Source organism: Gossypium arboreum, chromosome 3 (assembly GCF_025698485.1).
Source record: "Gossypium arboreum isolate Shixiya-1 chromosome 3, ASM2569848v2, whole genome shotgun sequence".
Taxonomy (NCBI): domain Eukaryota; kingdom Viridiplantae; phylum Streptophyta; class Magnoliopsida; order Malvales; family Malvaceae; genus Gossypium; species Gossypium arboreum.
Genome location: NC_069072.1, coordinates 4,186,194 through 4,208,663, shown reverse-complemented (window position 1 = coordinate 4,208,663; position 22,470 = coordinate 4,186,194). Strand labels below are relative to the sequence as shown.

General features: G+C 33.9%; 2 protein-coding genes and 1 pseudogene across 3 annotated transcripts; 2 read left to right on the top strand and 1 right to left on the bottom strand.

Moving 5' to 3' along the window:
* The first annotated feature begins 528 nt into the window (after positions 1 to 528).
* On the top strand, positions 529 to 2,704 carry LOC108476319 (14-3-3 protein 6-like). Its single transcript, XM_017778501.2, has 4 exons — positions 529 to 1,149; positions 1,819 to 1,941; positions 2,124 to 2,240; positions 2,342 to 2,704. Exons 1-4 carry the CDS (start codon positions 664 to 666, stop codon positions 2,399 to 2,401), a joined length of 786 nt encoding a protein of 261 aa, XP_017633990.1. The 5' UTR covers positions 529 to 663; the 3' UTR covers positions 2,402 to 2,704.
* A 3,817-nt stretch (positions 2,705 to 6,521) lies between these two features.
* On the top strand, positions 6,522 to 10,815 carry LOC108475757 (uncharacterized). 2 transcript variants are annotated; one of them, XM_053026189.1, is made up of 14 exons: positions 6,522 to 6,873; positions 7,110 to 7,186; positions 7,462 to 7,620; positions 7,737 to 7,950; positions 8,029 to 8,115; positions 8,209 to 8,348; positions 8,408 to 8,488; positions 8,614 to 8,678; positions 8,763 to 8,938; positions 9,011 to 9,141; positions 9,230 to 9,317; positions 9,388 to 9,601; positions 9,688 to 9,794; positions 9,890 to 10,493. In XM_053026189.1, exons 1-14 carry the CDS (start codon positions 6,706 to 6,708, stop codon positions 10,304 to 10,306), a joined length of 2,124 nt encoding a protein of 707 aa, XP_052882149.1. In that variant the 5' UTR covers positions 6,522 to 6,705; the 3' UTR covers positions 10,307 to 10,493. The 2 variants fall into 2 exon arrangements, with proteins under 2 accessions (XP_052882149.1, XP_052882150.1); XM_053026190.1 differs by lacking the exons at positions 6,522 to 6,873; positions 7,110 to 7,186 and having other exon boundaries at positions 7,484 to 7,624; positions 7,740 to 7,950; positions 9,893 to 10,815.
* Positions 10,816 to 12,075: 1,260 nt separating this feature from the next.
* Positions 12,076 to 15,135, bottom strand: LOC108475052 (phytosulfokine receptor 1-like; annotated as a pseudogene).
* Positions 15,136 to 22,470: the final 7,335 nt, after the last annotated feature.

The following is a 22,470-nucleotide window of genomic DNA, read 5'->3' as shown; positions in this document are numbered from 1 at the left end:
AGAAATTGTTAATAATTAACCCAACGTAAAATGTGGTAGGATCCATACTAATATTAATTAATATTATGAACTTTATATTACTACGAATGATTTTATTTTTAATAGCAAATACATTATATTTTTAAGGAAAATGTAGGTTGAAATTTTGGAGACGACATTGTTAATTGGGATAACTAATATAGATTGTAAAATGAACATAAAAATAAAAATCTAAACTCAACTATAGTTTGGAAATTTTAAATATGTTTGTGACTAACGCACAAAATAATATTTTATTTAAAAAACAATAAATAAAATTATACATGATGAAATATTGTTTTAAATGGAATTGGAAAGAAAACATAAAATTGATTCTTACACTTTAAAATGTTATATAATTGAGCCTAGTGTTAATATATACCTAATTGATAAGATATTGATATTTTAAGACTTAATTTAAAATATTTTAAAGTTTGGGGACTAATTTGGAATTTAAGTGATAAATTAAGACATCTGATACAATTAATCCAAAAATATATTATATTTATAACCTAAAAATTCCATTAAAGTCCTTTTGGTAACATCCAAGGCAAAAACTCTCATTTCATTTCCCCACGACTCAAACCTCTCAAATCTTTGTCAGTTTTCATTTCCCCATCCAAACGACGCCCTAAACCAAAAGTCATGGCCACCCCTTCCGCACGTGAGGAAAACGTTTACCTGGCGAAACTCGCCGAGCAAGCCGAGCGCTACGAGGAAATGGTCAAGTTCATGGAGAACGTCGTCTCCGCCGTCCCTGCCTCCGACGAACTCACCGTCGAGGAACGGAACCTCCTCTCTGTCGCCTACAAAAACGTGATCGGCGCTCGCCGTGCCTCTTGGCGGATCGTTTCCTCCATCGAGCAGAAAGAGGAAGGACGTGGCAACGCCGACCACGTCTCTGTCATCCGTGAGTACAGGGCCAAGATCGAGGCCGAATTGTCCGAGATTTGCGCCGGAATTTTGAAGCTTCTCGACGAGAAGCTCGTTCCGGCCGCCGGGACCGGTGATTCCAAGGTCTTTTACCTGAAGATGAAGGGAGATTACCATAGGTACTTGGCTGAGTTCAAGACTGGCGATGACAGGAAAGCGGCTGCCGAGAATACGCTCACTGCGTATAAATCTGCTCAGGTTTGTGGTTATTTCGTCACGTTCTTTTCGATCTTGTGTTGATTTGCTTTATTTTTTGGGTTTCATTAGTTTACGATGAGTATCTCAAATGTTCAACTTAAATTAAGAGTTAAAATTCTTCTTGGAGAAGGAAAAAATCGTATAAAATCAACGAAATTCACAATTTAAAATGTTACAAGAGATCTAAATCTATGAGTAGAGAAGCATATAAAGTATCTAAATTTAAAACTATCACTTATGTGTGATGTGCATAGCTTCATCTTGTTAAAGCCAAGAAAAATTGTTTATATCTACTGATCAAAGGTCACCCCTTTACTTGGTCCCCCAACAACCTAAAATTCGAAATCATTTTGGTTGTTTGTATTAATTCAATTAACACAGTCTAATATTACTATTAGCTTCTTCTCTTTATTGGGCCTTTTCAGGTCACGTCACAAATTGATGCACTTCCTGTTTATATTGACATTTTTACTGCTATTCTCTTTTCTTTAAAGTCTTGCAATCAGTCTGGATCTGAATATACTGTTATTATTATTTGTATTTTCACACTTTTACATTTGAATAGAAGATATTTACCTTTGCTAAAGTGATTATGACTTGTGTTTTGTCCATAATTTCGGGCTCTTTTTCGATGTTATCTGCATCTTTTTTGTTCTGTGTTCTTTTCAGGACATTGCGAATGCTGAGCTGGCCCCAACTCATCCTATTCGATTAGGATTGGCTCTCAACTTTTCTGTCTTCTACTATGAGATCTTGAACTCTCCTGATCGTGCTTGCACTCTCGCAAAACAGGTAGGATAACGGGACTTAAGAATTTTAGTTTAGTCCTTATATTAATCTTATTCTTTGAAAAACGTTGGTGTGCGCTCTCGTGTTTTGAATGGTATTAAGAAATTCTTTTTTGTTCATCCTTTGGAGTGTCATTAATTTGTCTTAAAGTTCCATTAGTCAACATATTTTGTTTCTTTCCTTAGGCTTTTGATGAAGCCATTGCCGAGCTTGATACACTTGGAGAGGATTCATACAAGGACAGCACTTTGATAATGCAACTTCTTCGTGATAACCTCACTTTGTGGACCTCAGACATGCAGGTTAGACCCCACACATTTCTTTTTCTTTTTGACCTTTATATTCTGCTTCTGTTTTACCTTAAGTTTTTTAATTATTAATACCTTTTCTTTATCTACTTTAGGATGATGGGACAGATGAAATCAAAGAAGCTCCCAAACAAGAGGATGAGAAACAACCGTGAAGTCTCTAATCTTCATGGTAGTGTTTTACTTCTCTGGTTGTTTTTGTATGGAGAAGTCGCTTGGTCCTACTATCGTCTTCAATTACTTGTTTTTAGTAGATCAGGCCTCAATTTATGAACCTTGGAAGTACTCCTAAGAATTTCTTAGTGTTTCACTGGTTATTGTTTTTGAGTTTGAAGCCTTCTAGCTTTCTAATGGCAGTGAAGTTATGTGCACACTTTCTTAATTGTTTTCATGACAATAATGGAGCTGATGGTTGAGATATTTTCTATGCTTAAGGTTTGAAATTTGTTTTCTTCGAATTCTCCGTTCGATATTGATATAACTTTTGTTGTTTTACCACATGGAATATGCTTGCATCTCTTTATTCCCTTGTCCCTTATATTTCAGTTGATGCCAATATATATCTGTCATTGGCATCATCTACTAGCTTGCTTTAAACTTATATGCTTGTCTCGAGATTCTTCTTGGTCGAGTATGCACCATGAAAGCTGATTACCTGGAGATTAAAACATGCTGCAAAACAGGTGTTCATGGGTTTTTAATGCAATTTTTGAATCAATTAATCTTATGGTTATTATTGTAGATTTGCTTTGCTTGCTGGTCCTTAGTTTCATCCATGCCTCTCCCTATCTTCTCCCTCTTTGTATTTTGGTTGCAATTTTCAAAGGAATGGTCCAAAATTCAAATAGTTTTGCAATTTGATTATGACAAATAAATGGGAAACTTTATGCTATGGCCCATAGTAAGAGACTTACTTATTAAGCCATGGGAAGAAGGTACCAATCAATTTGTGATCGCTTTCAACTTGTCTTTTTCTTGGTTAGGAATGGGAATAGGAATAGGAATAGGAATTGGAATCCCACTGCTTAGTTGCACAAATAATGGTCGAGCCCACCTATGCCATCTGTCTCGTTCACTTTAACCACACAAAATCTGACGTCTGGCGGAACCATTCGTAGTGCTTCAACTATCCTCGGGAAGCTTGATTGGTTAATTTTCTACACAAGTACACATCAAAATTTGTATAATATAGACTATTAATATATTATAAAATTCATATAAAAAATCTATAATCCTTAGGGTTAATGCTCTATTTGGAATTTGAATTTGTGCTTAGGAGGTTCCAAGCTTTATCTGGTCTCAAGCTCAACTTGTGCCAAAGCAAGTTGTTTGGAGTGGGATTGGATAGCTTAGTGGGCAAGTGACCTCCATTATGCTGCAGATTCCCTCCCATCATAGTATCTTGGATGACCCCTAGACACCAAGAAAATTCCAACCATTTAGAAGTCTACCATTGAAGGGTTCAAAACCAAGAAGGGTCACTCTTGTTAGATCAATCTTGATAAGGCTGCCGACTTTTTTATTTCAGTGTTTCAACTACCTGTGAATGTCTATAATCGTCTCAATAGCATTATGAGCTATTTTGTCTCTTCGAGGAAAAAGCTGCATATGTTTAAGTGGGAGGATCGGTTTATGGCATGGCAATTTGCACTTGAGAAGAAATGGTGTGACAAGCTATGAAGAATCGCTTTCATTGTGATTGCTTGGTCCTTGTGGAACCATAGAAACAAAATGATCTCCTAAAGGATCCTTAACTGGGTAACTTTGGTGGTGTAATTTGCACTATGACAACATCCTTCGCTTTCCGCAGTACATCCAAATTGATCAAGAGCAGCAACATGTGAAGATAACCCAATATTGGAAGCCCCCCACCCACTGGTCATTTGAAATTCAATGCTGATGGAGCTATGTCGGTATAGATGGCAATGCATCCTGAAAGAGAGGAAAAACAAACTAATTAATTTAATTTATGTCAATATCGAGTATAATTAGCTCTTGTATGTTAGAGAGATTTGATTTATGACATTTTGTGTAACTTTATAAATTTGATTGGTAAGTTAAGTTACACACGCATTACAGATTTATTATTATTTACTTTTTATCTATGCACACATACTATCTTGTTGGAGAACTGATTAGATATCCGTATATCTATTATAAGTTCGATTTAAACTAATTGGATGAGTATTAATGGGAATTGAAAATGTGAATACTTTATTTAGTGATATATTAAACTAATTGGATATGCTGGCTTCGTTGTGAAATTTTACACTTGGTGGATCTTCTAAACATGCTATGATGCCAATTTGTGTTCATTTTAAATCTAATGTTGTTATTTAGAATGACTTTCAATTTAGTTTTAGGCTATAGTATATTTGGAAATATGTTTTGTATTAATGAATTTTCTTAATTCAATATGAAGATTTATTTTCATATACAAATCTCGAGGATTTATAATCCATATTAGAGCTCAAGTAATGTTAATTTAAGGGAAATCAACTATATTATCGAATTTGGAGATATGCAAAATGATGTTATGCATGCAATTTCACTTAGGTGGCTAAATTTTGGTGAAGTATATTATCGAATGAGAAATTTGTGTTTTGGACTTGGATTGACATCTTTAGAACTTTTGTATATGTTTGGGTATTTTTAGGAATCATTTAACCACATGTGAAAATAATTTGAATAGTTAAATTTTTGTATTTTTGAGTAAAAGTCTCAAGATCTCATGAACATTTTATATGAGATTATGCATTTCCAAGTGCATGTCTCGAAATATGAGGTTTTAAAGCTCGAGACATAAAACATTCAAGCTCAAAGCTTAAAATTTGATATCAAGGTCTCAAGACATAAGGGTTAAGTCTCGAGACATGGTACTATTGTCTCGATACACGAAAATTCAAAATAAAAAATTTGAAATAGGAAAAACAGGTCTTAAGTCATGATTTCATTGTCTCGAGATATAACATTGTATTTTTTTCAATATGAATTTGAATTTGTGGTTTGACTTTGTATTTAATTGTGAATTATCATATGTGGGTCCATTTGAGTTCATTTGACACTTAAATCCTACTTAAATTGTGTCACTTTGTTTAAATTTATTTTAATTCTAAATTTTGGTATTTCTACATAAAAATATGTTTATAATGTGACACTTTGCATCCGATCATCTTCTGAATCGGATGTAAGATGTTACACTATCCACGATAAAAGAACTTTAAATTATCTTCAATAAACTAATAAAGCATAAGTAAAACGATATTGGAAGTGGCTAAGAAAAGAGAAAGGGGAAAGTTAAAATGGGTTATGTGTCTGGGAATTAAAATTTAAAGAAGCCGGTTGAGTCTTAGCTCAATTGATATGGATATTGTTGTCAATGTAAGAAGATGTGGGTTGAAGTGCGTTGAAGCGCATTATCCTCCTATATACGGGTTGGGGAGAGATTATGAGTAGTTCTAGGTAGTGTGTCAATAAGAACAAATATAACCAAAATCTATAATGAAATTGTCTTAAAAGAAATTAAAATAACTATAGGACGATATAGGGTGTTTTGTTTAAAAATTAATTTTACCTAAAAAATGAAATTATCACATGTTTAAGAAAAAAAAAGAGAATATGGCTAACTAGTGTTCAAATAGAATCGTTGATATGGAAATACTTTTACTAATATAACTTAACTATTAATAAAAAATATGCGTTGATATATGACAAATTATTTGTAGTGTATGTTTATTTCAGTAAGTTCACTTAGTTTCCACTTGAAAAGTAAGAGGATTTAGATAAAAATATAAGCTCGAAAAGTGAGCTTGAACAAAAAGTAAGATTTGTTTTTAAACAATTGAACCTTGAATAAGATTTCTTTAGCTCAAGCACAACTTAAATTAGGTGTTTTGTTGCTACTTAGTTGCCATTCCGCTTATGTTTTGTTATCGTTTCGTTATTATATTATTACTATTTTATTGTTATTATTTGAATATTGTATAACTCTTGTCTTATTGTTGACAAACCTTTATTTTAATATTTTTAATGTATTTGATTAATTATATTTTTAAATCTATTTTATATAAAATATAATTTAAAAAATTGAATACACAGATCGAGTCAGTGGGTGAAGTTAAGCTCATTTTTTGGTCAACGTAACCTTAAAAACCAACTTAAAATTTTACATCCCTGAAACCTCAACCCCACCCGTTATCAGGTATACTCTAGACCAGTTACGCAAATTTTTGCATTAATATAGTTGCGCTTTAAGTTTAAGCGTAATATAAGAACAAATGAAATCAAAAGCTCTTTGCAAATGCAAAACCAACCATTATTTTCTCTTCCCTACTGTTTTCGTGGGGAAGAGAAAATAAGAGGAATTACCCAGATAATATATGTACTTTATTTAAACTAGATCGAAATAGAATAGATTAGATTGTCATAGTATTGTATAAAGGAGGAGATAGAAAGAAAGATGTTGTTTTTCTATTTGATCTCGTTGCCTTTAACAATGGGGATGGTGATTTTGACTTTGAAATATTTCTCGAGTCCAGACGTTCCTAATTATGTTCTTTTCACCGTTGGATATACTTGGTTTTGTTCTTTCTCCATTATCATCCTCGTCCCTGCCGATATTTGGACGGTACCTTTTTCTTTTTTTTAGATTAACAACCTTAATTCCATCTTGCAGTTCTTCCCATCATACTTATATTTTCTTGGTTACCCTTATTATGTTTTTATTTGATCAATGTTGGGTAGAAATTTAAAGCTGAATTTTATTTGATCAATACGAGTATATGATTGTAGGCATTTGCTTTTGCCTAGAAATTATGCACGTACTTTTATTGATTGTTTGCTTTTCTTCTCTTCATCATGCAGACAATATTTGGTAATTACAGTGGTGGGATATCTTTCTTTTGGAGCCTAACCTATTGGAGTACATTTTTGCTAACTTGGTAAATATACTATTATCAACAAAATATTTTCTCCCACGATAAGTTCCTTTGGGTAAACGTACTATAGAGGCTAGAAGTCATATTGCATTTTGTTTCCTCAACTAATTTGCTCATTTTTTTTTAGTAAAGGGAGCAAAATGAAATTTGGTCATTCCATATGCTTTCATGACCTTTTGTTTATCATGCTTGAGGTCTAGAGTAAATGTTTTAGAAGATTAATGCTTAATAGATGCATTGTATTCTCATTGATTTATATTAAATTATTTCCTAAACAGGGTTGTGGTGCCTACTATTCAGGGTTATGAAGATGCTGGAGATTTCACTGTGGTAGAAAGATTGAAGACTAGTTTACATGAAAACTTGGTCTATTACCTATGTGTTGGTTCTATTGGACTTGTTGGACTCATTTTATTCATTATTTTCAGCAAAAATTGGCATGTGTCCCTTCTATTCTTACTGATTGCTCTTTTTTCTTTTGTGTTTTTTATTTATACTTTGTTCCTTATTTTGTTTGTGTAGACTGACCCTTTTCTTTTCTTTTGGGGGGAAGGAGCGGAGACATTCTTGGTTTTGCCATGGCTTGCTCAAATACTTTTGGACTTGTTACTGGTGCATTCCTCCTTGGCTTTGGTCTTAGTGAAATCCCAAAGGGCATTTGGAAGAATGTGGATTGGACTTTTCGCCATAAAGTTCTTTCACACAAAGTTGCAAAAATGGCTGTTAAACTTGATGATGCTCATCAAGAATTCTCTTGTGCTATTGTAGTAAGTAAATCACAATCAAGACTTGGTGGTATCATCTTTTTGCCTCTGCACAAACTAATGAAGGTGCAATTTATTTAGGTTGCTCAAGTGACATCGAATCAGATAACGAACCATGATCCACTAAGACCCTATATGAATATCATTGACAACATGTTATATCAAATGGTACTTCCCCACTTTGTCTATGAGGTTTGTTTAGTGTCAAAAATGGAGTTTCCAAGTAGTTCCCTCAAATACATTATATGTTCTATTTTGCAGTTAAAAGAAGATCCTTCCTTCAAACCTCAAGGTGGAAGGTTTGGGGAGAATGATATGGACTACAATACTGATCACAAATCAATGGCGATGCTTAGACGCCGACTTAGGATAGCTAGAGAGGAATACTGTCGGTACCGAAGGTATAGACTATTTGTTGCTTGATTCTGTCTCATTGAAGTTAACTCTTAGAAGTTTGCAGTGAATATTCAAGCTTTGTGTTGGAAGCTCTTGAACTGGAAGATACTGTCAGAAACTACGAGCGCCGTAATATAACCGGATGGTGTGTACTTTGCACTCATACAAACCTTGCTTGCATATCAAGCTATATGCAGGACAGCATCGCTAAAAGTGTTTTTGTCCTCTGTTTTTTTAAGTTTGCCCAAGATTCATTTTAAGGTGTTGTAGGAAATTCGTTTCAAGTATCAAGCCCGAACGAACAGGCAAGCTAGGACCCTCTTTTGATATGATGGGTAAATTACTTTATCCTTAATGGTTCTTTGTTAAGTATCTGTTATGCATTTACCATTAACTCAGGTAATATTTTTTCCTTGCAGAGTTCATATGGCGTTGTGTTGTAAGAAAGCAACTAGAGAAACTCTTGGCAATAATTCTGGGATGCATATCAGCTGCAATTCTTTTAGCAGAAGCTACCATACTGCCCGCTGGTGTTGATTTATCTCTCTTTTCCATTCTCATAAATTCGGTGGGAGAGCAGGAAATGCTTGTCCAGGTAAATTATATTTCCACAATTAGCCTATAGGACTTGGTGGTATCGATATCGAATGATCGTGTTGGTTTGCAGGTTGCTGCTTTCGTCCCTCTGTTGTATATGTGCATCTGCACCTATTTTTCCTTGTTCAAAATCGGAATGTTGATGTTCTATTCATTAACACCGAGACAAACAAGCTCAGTCAGCTTGCTTATGATATGCTCGTAATACTCCCTTTTGTCTTCCATCTTAAAGAGCTTCTACTTGTTCTCTCATTTTCTAGTATGTCTTACTCATAAATATCTCTATTAGGATGGTTGCACGATATGCTCCTCCAATTTCGTACAACTTTCTCAACCTTATCCGTATCCCTGATAATGGGAAAACAATCTTCGAGAAGGTTAGTCTATTGATATATACAAAAAATGTGGTTTGAGTTAGTCTCATGTAAACATCAACTTATATTGCAGAGAATGGGGAACATAGATGATGCTGTCCCTTTCTTTGGTAAAGGATTCAACAAAATCTATCCTCTCATTATGGTTATATACACATTGTTACATGTGACAAACTTCTTTGACCGTGTCATTGATTATTTCGGAAACTGGAGAATATTCAAGTTTCAAGATCAAGACGATGATGCAGATGGATTCGACTCATCAGGTCTAATTATCTTGCAGAAAGGTAATTTACTACACCTGGCTATATCAGCATTTGCTAAAATGTCATCTTCTTTGTTTTCTACAATCTACAAATTGTAAAATGTTCAGAACGGGCTTGGCTCGAGCGAGGACATAGAGTTGGTGAACATATTATTCCATTGGCAAGGAATTTCAGCAGCATGAATGTCGACATTGAACCCGGAAGCAACAACACGGTATGTCTGCTCTTGCATTTGAACTTTTCATTTTTTTTTATTGAGGTACCTGTGTCTGAAAATCATATTCGTATCCGATACATATGCGGTACCAGCAGATGACTAGTGCAGTAATTGGAACGATGAGTCAACAATTTAAACCACTGAATGAAGAGGTTCAACATGTGACAAGCAGAGAAACTATCATTAAGAATCATTCTAGCACAAGAGAACACCAGAAAAAGCAAGCATCTAACACGACGTCAACACTAGAAGAATCAACTTCGTTCAAGAGTGTAATAAGACCGACATCCGAGAAATTATCCTCGAAATGGGAATCAATGAAGTCCGGTCTTGTAAATTTCAAATCTATCCTAGAAGTGAAGAACTACCTCCCTTTACGTCAGACAGAAGAAAACACATTGTCCTCCATCGCTTCCTCGTCTGAATCCCTTGATGATATTTTCCAGAGATTGAAACGACCGACTCTGGACCTTAGAGACTACGGTGCTGACAATGATCGTATGTTTTGAACTGGAAAGCAGAAACTTTGGTCAGTCTAGATGGTGAATATAACCATTCTTGGAAGTGAATCAGAAGATGACTTCATTTCTCACCGAGGTCTGAAGCATGCATGTGCTTCTGTGGTAAGCAACACTGAAATGTTTTTACCAAAGCCACACAATTTTTGCTACAACTCACTTCGGAGTAGGGAAGAAACAAAACACAGTCGAAAAACACCAGATAAATCTGAGGGATACTGTACACTAAGGTTGATTATTGACTAAGAAAGTTTGCTTCCTTGTTACAACAGATGGTTTGTTGTATTATGAAGTTCTCTCTTTACTGTAAAATGAAAGGCATTCTCATTTTTTATCCCTTTTCCTTATTTTCACCCTCAACCCTGAATCTGTCTCAGTCCATATATGGACCTGCTTTAATGTACATGTACCAGGACAATTGTCTTTGGTGCAACAAATCCAAAAGGACACTATGGTCTTGATGCTTCAATTTACAGAACCAGTTTCTCATCTTCCTTAAATGTTTCTCTTATTTATAAATATACTTACTGTTCTTAACCTTAACTGAACCTAGTTGTTTCTGTTGATATGGCACTCTCTGGTTCCTTCTAAGCAGGTTTGGTATTGTCCTAGTCCGCTCGGCTGCAAAGAACCCTGACAGGGAGCGGTTGTGTCATAACGCACATAATATAAAATGCAGCAAGAACAATGGTTATTAGAAGCATATTAAAACTTCGATAGCCTGCTTTATGGCTTTCCATTGATCATTACACACCTGAAAACATTACACAGATTTCCAACTAAAGTAAGGAAGAACCATGGGAACCATACAAAAAAATATTGTCAAATCTAGTTTCACAAGCTTGTCAATAGATGCTTCTTTGCATTGCATTATGAATCCAGGGCTTAACTCGGTTTATGCAGTCATCTCTTAAAAGTGGCATCCAGCGGATTTAGAGTTTGAATCTCAACATTTGCATACACTTCCATTTTCTTCAAGTAGTGGTCTCCTTTGTACACAAAACAAAATATGCTTTGCACTACCAAATACACAATTTTGGATGCAGCAATTCCTGTTTCAGATATGATTCTCATCCTTTGGGAAGAACCCAGCCTGATTTGAAGCAAAAGACAACAGTGAGCAGAAAACCATTTGCAGCTCCAGTACCAAAGTTCCAATCCGAAATCTTCATTCTTTTTCCGGGGGACACAAGTGGAGAAATCTATTTTGTTTGGCATGGTGCCAGTAGTCTAGGACAAGAGCCTCGTTCCCTTCAAAGCTTGCTTCAGGGAATGTCATGAATTGACCTTCTGAAGGTGTCTTCCCGTAAAGCCTATTGTATGATACACTAAACACAGACAAAAAGCTGAGATGTACCAGAGAATGAGGTATATCACCAGAGATATTGTTAGGAGACAAATCCAATACTTCCAAGCTTGTCATCCCTGATATACTATCTAGAATGCTTCTTGAAAGGTTGTTCTCTTCCAAACACAAAACATGAAGGTTCTTCAACTTCCCAAAGCTTGGCCAGATTGGTCCTGTAAACTTGTTATCACTTAAACCAATAGTCGGCGGGAAGCTCCATACATCATTGTATGCCAAGCGCGGCTTACCTTGCTCTTTACTTTTTACCAGTGAGATGCATTTTGTTATCTCTCCGGAAAAGGAATTGTTAGATAAGTCCAAGTAAAAGAGATATTCGAACTTGCCCATCCAAGAAGGAATGGAACCTTCCAACGAATTCCATGACAGATCCAGCAATTGCAGCATCTTAGAACTACTCAACCAAATTGGAAGAGAACCTCTCTTGTGACAAAATGTAGAAGTGCCTTAGCAGATTCACGTTGCTAGGCATTTCTTCCTGGTAAAAGTCCAAACCAAGGACCAATTTAGTTCCAAATTTTTTTGTGTGAAAGATGAAGCTTTTTCAAGCTCGGGCAAGAGGATAGACTACCAGGTACTGGTCCCTGAAAATTGTTAGAACCAAGACGAAGCGAGGTGACTCAGATCATTGCAGAACAATTTATTCTGATGGGACCGTCCAGACTGTTGTTGTGCAGATGAATCCTCAAAAGTGAAGCAGAATTCACCAAAGTCAATACATGACTTCAAATTTTTTTTTTATTATTCATAATCAAATAACATTATTTTTCTACCAAAATCTTTAAAAAACAAATTATGTTATATAAAAATAAATGAATCTCTTTCTACCTATTAAGATCCAAAAATCCTTAATCCATTTATTTTCTTCTATCACTCGTTACTTTTCTCTCAAAATTTACTTTTAGGTTTGTTTACATTAGTAAAGGCTTAAAACTCAAGCAAGAAAGAACTATGGGAATACCAGAGGAGTTGCATAAAAAAATATTTTCTCAAGCTTGTTAGACATGCTTGTTTACATTATGAACCTAAGGATTAACTCAATTGGTACATGCAGTCACCTTTAAAAAAATGACATTCGGTAGAACAAATCTCAGCATCTGCATACCCTTCCTTTAGGAATAACCCAGCCTGATTTGAAGCAAAAGAAGACACAGAGAAGAAAACCAATTGCTGCTCCAATTCCAAAGTTCCAATCCATAATCTTCATCTTTTTACCAGGGGACACAACTGGATGAATCTGTTTTCTTTGACATGGTGCGACTAATCTAGGACAGAGAGCCTGGTTCCCATCAAAGCTTGAATCAGGGAATGTCATGAATTGACCTCCTGAAGGTGTATCCCCGTAAAGCCTATTGTATGATACATTGAATACAGACAAAAAGCTGAGATGTACCAGAGAATAAGGTATTTCACCGGAGAGATTGTTACAAGACAAATCTAATACTTCCAAGTTTGTCATCCCTGAGATACTATCTGGAATGCTTCCTGAAAGGTTGTTCTCTTCCAAATTCAATACATGAACGTTCTTCAAGTTCCCAAAGCTTGGCCAGATTGGTCCAGTAAACTTGTTATGACTTAAATCAATAGTCGGTGGGAAGTTGCATATATTGTCATATACCAAGCGTGGCCTACCTTGCTCTTTGCTTTTTATGAGAGAGATGTGTTCACATGATTCTTTCAGTAGAGCAGTTTCAGTAGAGCAGTTTTGTGGACAAGGTTTTCTAGTCCAGTTAAACTTTCCGGTATCTCCCCGGAAAAGGAATTGTTAGACAAGTCCAAGTAAAAGAGATATTCGAACTTGCCTATCCAAGAAGGAAGGGAACCTCCCAATGAATTCCATGACAGATCCAGCAATTGCAACATTTTAGAACTACTCAACCAAATTGGAAGAGAACCTCTCAGGTGACAAAATGGAATAATAAGTGCCGTAAGACTCGTGAATTGCAGATTCACATTGCTAGGCATTTCTTCCTGGTAAAAGTTCAAACCAAGGTCCAATATAGTCAAATTTTTGCAGTGTTGTAGTATCTCCAGTGCTGTGGATATATTATTGATGCTGGTGTTTCCGAGCGAGAGGAATTCCAGTGCATGCAGATTTCTAAACTCAAATGGAACTACACCACCGAGTTTGTTGCGTGCAAGATGCAGAACTGTCAAGCTCTGGCAAGAGGATAGACTAGCAGGAACTGGCCCCTGGAAATTGTTAGAACCGAGATGAAGTGAGGTGACTTGGGCCATTGCAGAACAATTTATTCTGATCGGACCGTCAAGACTGTTGTTGTGCAGATCGATCCTCAAAAGTGAAGCCGAATTTACCAAAGAAGCAGGCAATAATCCAGTTAATCTATTTGAGCTGGCAGAGAAGGATTCTAGCTTTCTCAGTCTCCCAAAAACGTCTGGAAGACTTCCACTAAAGTCATTCAAGGAGATATCCAATTCAACAAGGATAGAAAGGTTCCCAATTCCGTAACTCAGTGGCCCCGAAAACTGATTTTGTTGAAGGTGCAGAACTCGGAGATGTTGTAGCCGGAACAAATTCTCAGGAAAGTTCCTGACAGACCATTTCCATTAAGGAAAACATACTGCAATGAAGTACAATTCTCCAAATATATCGAACCTTCTCCGAAGAAGTTACGTGCAAGATCAAGATATTGGATATGAGATGAACTTGTGCAGAATTGCATGCTGATGAAGCTAGAGAAATAATTCTTTGAGAGATCCAAATACTTAATTGATGGTAAATGAATTGCAGAAGGAAGTGGACCGACGAGATAATTGTTACTCAAGTCAAGGACTTCTAGGTTCCGAAAACGAAACAAGTTGGCAGGAATTTTACCATGGAGAGAATTAAGCGAGAGGTTCAGGATTCTGAGTTGCTCCAATCCCACCAAACTCTCACATATAGTGCCTGTAAGTCTTTTGTTCCCAAGCTCTAACCCGACCACTCTTCCATATATAACAGAGGAATTGTCACAAGTGATGCCTGTAAATGAGCAGCAGTTGGAGCTGCTCCAGTTCCACCCACCAATATCCTGTTCTAAACATTTGGTGAAACCTTTGAGGGCCGTTAAGTCATTCATATGGCATGCTGGTTCTTGAGATGCCTGTATCATCTGCTGAAGCATGACAGCCAACAAAATGAAAACCAAAGACATAGTTGGGACGCCCATGAAGGAGCTATTATTGTTTTTTTTACTGTGTCCTGATGAAGGTATGGTATCTATTATTATTTAGTTAATGTTGATACAGGGCTTAACAATATAAAAGTATAGAGGAAAGAGAATGGTTGCTGAGGAGGTTGATTCACCAGTCGAGACCGAGAGTTGGAGATTATGGAGAATAACTATGAAGAGAGTTTGAATGTTGAGGGCTGGAAGAATGTTAACAGAGTTTAGGCTTACTGTTCTTGAAGGGTTCCCACTTCATTATGGAATCGTAAGAGAGATATCTTTGATTGGGCAAGGATATCTACGATAGGATAAATCTTTTTATTCATGTTTCCAATTAAGATTAAACCATCCATTGTCCGGTTAGTCTACTAAGAGGGTGATCTCACATGTGACCACCGGACTTCCTTGTGGTAAATTTACTGTTTAAGCGTCTTCTAAGCTTGCCACATGTTTGTCATGGATGGGGCTACAACTCTAACCTTGCATTGACTGAATCAACTTATGTTTTCCTTTATTTTTTGGGGGCTTTCCCACGTAATGTTTTGAGGAGGCAAAGCTCCATGACTTTTTCAGAGCTCGGACGATCCATCGCTGTTGCTTCTTTATTACAAATGTAACAGGATGATGTTGATGATGATGATGTTACCCTGGAGCAATATATTGCTATATTGATGTGGTTTTCAAGTCAACTGCCAAGCATAAAACGTTAGCTCTTGAAAAGTCTAAATAAGGTTAGAGGATGAGATTCCAAAGATGAAATCAGGTTGCAGTGACACGCAAAGCAGAAGTTTCAAGTAGGCTTCATAGCAATACTCTAATTGACTATTTCAAAATTTAATATATATATATATTTTTTTAGTACACTATTCACTATTTTAAAATTTTTCCTAATTTCACGTTTAACTTATACTCACTAAATTAATAATATTTCCTACTCATTTGTCGGATTTAGTGATCTCAAATCACTGTTCCGACACCACTAAAAATTAGGCTATTACAAGAAATTTGTGTTTGAAAGCTCAAAAACAGAAGCAAATCGTATAAACAAATTGAGAGAACAAATTGGCAACTCTCATTCCTTGAATAGTTCAAATTAGATATACATAAGTAGAAGGATTACATTGAAAGAAAACAACGCTTGCTCGTGCAAGTGTCTAAGCTGTAAAATCAGCTAAATGTCAACCTAAAACTAGTACTAAAAAACAGCTAATTCCATAATTAAATCTTAGCTGAACAAGAAGAAATGATTACATCCAAACTAACAAAAGTCAACTACAACAAAAAATCCATCAATCGAATTACATTGTGGACAAAAGCATGCTGCTGATTCTTTTGCTTGGTCACTTGCATGCTGGTGCATGGCTGCATGTTGGTTTGCATGCTGCTGTAGTTGCCACCTTTGAACACAAGCTCACGATAGATCGAATTTTGATATATTTTAGACTGGAACGAACTTCAATATATAAACAACATAATTCACCCCTTGAATAGTAAAAAGAAATGTATCTGACTGAGCATTGTGAAAGCCATGAGATGGAAGAAAATAGTGAAATTTTGTATACCAAGCTCTTGGCACTTGAGTGAAAGTTACAAGATAGAAGCAAAAGTTCCAGGCAGTGGCTGTTAAGGTAAATATATTACCTCTTCTTATAAAGTTTCTAAATTAGAAGCATATTAGAACTTTAATAGCCTGCTTTACAGGTTTTCATTGATCAATAAACTCCTTGAAACATTAGTAAAGACTTAAAACTAAGCAAGAAAGAACCATGGGAATTGCAGAGGAGTTGCAGAAAAATGATTTTCAAATCTAGTTTCTCAAGCTTGTCAATAAATATGCTTGTTTGCATTATTAGCCCGAGGCTTATCTCAATTGGTACATGCAATCACCCTTAAAAAATGGCATCCGGCAGATATTACAGTTCAAATCTCAGTATCTGCATATCCTTCCTTTAGGAAAAACCCAGCCTAATTTGAAGCAAAAGAAGACAGTGAGAAGAAAACCAGTTGCAGCTCCAATTCCAAAGTTCCAATCCACAATCTTCATCTCTTTACCAGGGGACACAAGTGGAGGAAGTTTTTTTTTTTTGACATGGTGCCAGTAATCTAGGGCAAAGAGCCTGGTTCCCGTCAAAGCTTGATTCAGGGAATGTCATGAATTGACCTCCTGAGGGTGTATCCCCGTAAAGCCTATTGTATGACACGTTGAATACAGATAAAAAGCTGAGACGTGCTAGAGAATGAGGTATTTCGCCAGAGAGATTGTTACGAGACAAATCCAATACTTCCAAGCTTGTCATCCCTGATATACTATCTGGAATGCTTCCTGAAAGGTTGTTCTCTTCCAAACTCAAATCATGAAGGTTCTTCAAGTTCCCAAAACTTGGCCAGATTGGTCCACTAAACATGTTATGACTTAAATCAATAGTCGGCGGGAAGCTCCGTACATAATTGTATGCCAAACGTGGCCTACCTTGCTCTTTGCTTTACACCAGTGTGAACTGTTCAGATGATTCTTTCAGTAGAGCAGTTTTGTGGACAAGGTTTTCTAGCCCAGTTAAACTTTCCGGTATCTCTCCTGAAAAGGAATTGTTAGACAAGTCCAAGTAAAAGAGATATTCGAACTTGCCTATCAAAGAAGGAAGGGAACCTCCCAATGAATTCCATGACAGATCCAGCAATTGCAACATTTTAGAACTACTCAACCAAATTGGAAGAGAACCTCTCAGGTGACAAAATGTAATAATAAGTGCCTTAAGACTCGTGAATTGCAGATTCACATTGCTAGGCATTTCTTCCTGGTAAAAGTTCAAACCAAGGACCAATATAGTCAAATTTTTGCAGTGTTGTAGTATCTCAAGTGCTGTGGATATATTATTAATGCTGGTGTTTGCGAGAGAGAGGGATTCCAGTGCGTGCAGATTTCTAAACTCGAATGGAACTACACCACCGAGTTTTACCCTAAATCTAATTATTTTTTACTTCCGTCGTATGGAGGCTTAATATAACCAAAATTCAAAATAATTCAACAATAAGTTGAGTGAGTCATTTTTCATCTAATTTTTTACTGCCATTAAATCTTAAAATAATATTTGGTACTTAAACTTGACACTTTTTCCTAATTTGGTACCTAATTTTTTTTACCAAATTAGTACCTGAACTTGATATTTTTTCCTAATTTGGTATCTAAATTTTTTTTGGACCCAAGTTAGTACATGAACTTGGCATATTTTCCTAATTTGGTACCTAAGCTTTTTTTTTTAGATTCAATTTGGTACCTAAATTTATTAAATATTATAAAAATTACGCAAAACAATAACGGTGTTGAAATTTTTTTGTTATGCTACAAAAGTAGTCAGTTTTAGAGAAAATTTATTAAACGAATTAATATTAAAAAATTATTAGGTACCAAATTAAGGAAAAGAGTCGAGTTCAAGTACTAAATTGGACCTCAAAAAGTTTAAGTACCAATTTAAAAAAAGTGTCAAATTTAAGTATCAAATTAGACCGAAAAAATTTAAGTATCAAATTAAGAAAAATTGTCAAGTTTAAAAACTAAATATTATATTAAGCTTTAAATTTATATTGATGGCGCAGATGAATTAAAAATATGATAATATAAATAGTTTAATTAATTTTTAAATTTTGTAAACTTAAAATTATTCAGATATTATAAAATTATAAAAATTATAAAAATAAAAATTACTTTTGAAAAATGTTTTACTTATCCTACCACCCACCATTGGCTAAAGGCATATGACAATGGACAGTGTGTTGGTTATCCGTAAGTCGTCAACTAAAAGTAAGAAAAAATTATGGTGCGTTATTTTCTGAATTTTGAATGAATATATAATATAATATATATATATATGGGTGAAAATAAAAAGCGGATTTAGTACATGACTGGTGCAATAGGAAAATGTGTTCTTCGACTTGCAGGCGAACTGAAGTTGAAGGCTTGCAGTAGCAAAAGTTCCAGACAATTGCTCTTAAAGTAAATATCTTACCTAAACTAGAAGCATATTAGAACTTTAATAAACTCCTTGAAACATTAGTAAAGACTTAAAACTAAAACAAGAAAGAACCATGGGAATAGCAGAGGAGTTGCATAAAAAAAGATTGCCAAATCTAGTTCATGAATAGAAAATTTTTCATGAAATTATTCAAAAGAGATGATTGTTTCTCAACTGCTAATACTTATGGGATCATATTCAAATTGCATAAGATAATTTGATATCGCTAACTCATCAACAATCGTATGTAACTCATTAAGATAGTGAGTGATAGGGTTAGCACCTTTAAAATTTTGTTTGAGAGTCTCATGCAAATTATATACCCGAGACTCAATGAGCATTTTCTGACGTGGCTATGATTGTAACGATCGTTGAATCAACAGATGCCATGATAGCATGATAGACAAGGCTGTCTTGCCACAGCCAAGATTGGTACTCTGGATCGGTTAGTGGCGGACATGGTAGAATCCCCTCAATGTAAGACAATAAATCGTAACTAAGGAAGAGTAGATCACTTTGGGCTTTTCAACAAGGCAGTTGGCACTACCGATCAACATAATGGGTAATTGGAACCCCATGTTTATAGAAATATACGAACCAATTTGTGTGAAGTGATTGACAACATAGGAAGTGGGTAGAACAGAGGGATGATTGATGGGGGGTTGACGGTGGTTTGGTTAATGTTGGTGGCTGATGTAGGTGTGGCTGTTTTGGTGGTTGAATTTTCGGTATTTGTGATAAAAAGAAGAGGGAAAAAATATTGCGAGGATCAAGAAAATTTAATAAATGATTAATTATAATGAATTTTTACAATTATATTCTTTTCGTAAAACTATTTATAAAAGAAAGAGATGATTAATTATATTCTTTTCATAAAACTATTATCTTAAAATTTATTTTACTTTTCTTTCCTTAGTCCCCCCAAATTGGGATAAATAAAAATTTTAACTCTCAAGGAAAAACAAGGAATACTTAACTTCCCTTAGTTTATCTAATCGAGGGAAAGGATTTTCGTTTTTTTTCCACTCCCCACTTCCAATCCATACATAGGCTTAATTTTTTTTCAATAGGTTTTGGTTAAACAATTTAACGGAAAAAAAAAAAGCAAGAATTTTCGTAAATTATTTACATCATTGATCAATAGGTCAAATAGGTATGTTTACATCATCTATCATTTGGGTTCGGGTTTTTTACTTACATAGTATTTAAAAAAAACTAAAATAATATAACATTAAAATTATATACGGAAATGGTATAGGCAGGATGGTGCCACCTATGGCAGAGGCAAGACCACTCTACCACGGACACAATCTGTTAAAAAAACAAGTAAAAAAAGAGTATAAAACAAGTAAAAAAATAGTATAAAGTTGAAAAAAAAAGCTGAAACACACTGGTGGTGTGCCTGCCACAGGCGGCACCGGTGGTGCCAGTGCCAGTGGCGACACCGCTGGCTGGATGTGACCACTCGATGACGGGGGGTTTGGGGGGTTTTGGCTTGTTCCCCTTTGGGACTATATATTATGGTCCCCTAGCTCATTTGGGGAGAAGAAAGGAGAGAAAAGAAAGAAGAAAAAAAGAGAAGAAAAGAAGAGAAGACGAAGAAGGAGCAACCAAACAGACATGAAGGAAGGGAAGAAAAAAGAAAAAGAAAAAAGAAAAAGAGAAGGAGAAGAAGAGGGAAGGAATGAAAAAGAAGGTTTTAAAGGGTTTTTTTTTAAGCAAGTATTTATTGTTGATTTTAATTTAATTTAATTTAGATTTAATTTTTAATTTTATTTTTTGCAAGGTGTTGTTATTTGATTAAAAAGATATATATTAAGGTATGTTTGTATTTATTTTATATTTTATTCATTCATTTTTAATTTATTTTTAATTTTATTGAAGTCAAAAAACTTATGTATGTTATATGTAAAGATCGTTTTATCATTATTATTTTATGTAACTTATTTGTTAAGTATGTTTTAGATATATTTTTATAAAATTTCTTTGGCATGTTATATTCTGATTTTTATTTTATTTTTATATGATATGGTTTTTATACTATTTTACGAAATAGTATAAAAAGAAAATATGAAAAAATATCTTAATGAAAAATAGAATATGAAAAAATAAAATAAAATACGAAAAATAGTATAAAATAATATAAGAATAAAATATGAAAATAGTATATTTTAAAAATAAAATCCAAAAATTTTAAAAATATAAACAAAGGGACAAAATTAGGGTTATTTAAAAACACTAAAGTAATACATTTATGTACTAAAATACGATAAAAATAAAATACGAAAATAGTATATTTTAAAAATAAAATCTGAATATTTTAGAAATAAAAATAATAAAGGGACAAAATTAGGGTTATATAAAAAACACTAAAGTAATACATTTATGTACTAAAATAAGATAAAAATAAAATACGAAAATAGTATATTTTAAAAATAAAATCTTAATATTTTAGAAATACAAATAATAAAGGGACAAAATTAGGGTTATAAAAAAACACTAAAGTAATACATTTATGTACTAACATAAGATAAAAAATAAAATACGAAAATAGTATATTTTAAAAATAAAATCTGAATATTTTAGAAATACAAATAATAAAGGGACAAAATTAGGGTTATATAAAAACACTAAAGTTATACATTTATGTACTAAAATAAGATAAAAAAATAAAATACGAAAATAGTATATTTTAAAAATAAAATTGAATATTTTAGAAATACAAATAATAAAGGGACAAAATTAGGGTTATATAAAAACACTAAAGTTATACATTTATGTACTAAAATATAAGATAAAAAGTAAAATATGAAAATAGTATATTTTAAAAATAAAATCTGAATATTTTAAAAATACAAATAATAAAAGGACAAAATTAAGGTTATATAAAAAAATACTAAAGTTATACATTTATGTACTAAAATAAGATAAAAATAAAATACGAAAATAGTATATTTTAAAAAATAAAATCCGAATATTTTAGAAATACAAATAATAAAGGGACAAAATTAGGGTTATATAAAAAACACTAAAGTTATACATTTATGTACTAAAATAAGATAAAAAATAAAATACTAAAATAGTATATTTTAAAAATAAAATCATAATATTTTAGAAATACACCTATTCAATTTGGTCCTAATTCATCAATTTTCCTTGGTTTCTAGATCATTCCATCCTTAAAATATTTGCACTATTAGTCCTTCAACTTTTTATATTTACACTTTAATCTCTCAAATTTTGAGTATTTACTCTTGAGGGCTTCTAAATGGCAATTAGACCCTTTTATTGAGGTGGCGGCCAAGGGAGATAAGATTGGTCAAAAGCCATATTTTATGGGATTTAAATACTTATACCTAATAAAACATAATAGTTATTTTTAAATAACATATTGTTTTATTTCTTATTTAATATTTCAATTTAATTTTAATAATGCATACTTTACCCGGGTAAAGTATGTATTAGCAGATTCACTAATATGATTATATATATATATTTACGCATGTTTCACATTACAAAAACAAAAATTTAAATACTTATACCTAATAAAACATGTATGTCATTACAATAATAGTTATTTTCCAAATAACATATTGTTTTATTTCTTAT

Bases quoted from the DNA above. Each gene is read 5' to 3' on its own strand.
- LOC108476319 (XM_017778501.2), top strand. From the start codon at position 664: ATGGCCACCCCTTCCGCACGTGAGGAAAACGTTTACCTGGCGAAACTC. The intron at 1,150-1,818 runs GTTTGTGGTTAT...TGTTCTTTTCAG, and splicing joins CTGCGTATAAATCTGCTCAG to GACATTGCGAATGCTGAGCT. The intron at 2,241-2,341 runs GTTAGACCCCAC...TATCTACTTTAG, and splicing joins TGTGGACCTCAGACATGCAG to GATGATGGGACAGATGAAAT.
- LOC108475757 (XM_053026189.1), top strand. From the start codon at position 6,706: ATGTTGTTTTTCTATTTGATCTCGTTGCCTTTAACAATGGGGATGGTG. The intron at 6,874-7,109 runs GTACCTTTTTCT...TTCATCATGCAG, and splicing joins TCCCTGCCGATATTTGGACG to ACAATATTTGGTAATTACAG. The intron at 8,116-8,208 runs GTACTTCCCCAC...TCTATTTTGCAG, and splicing joins ACAACATGTTATATCAAATG to TTAAAAGAAGATCCTTCCTT.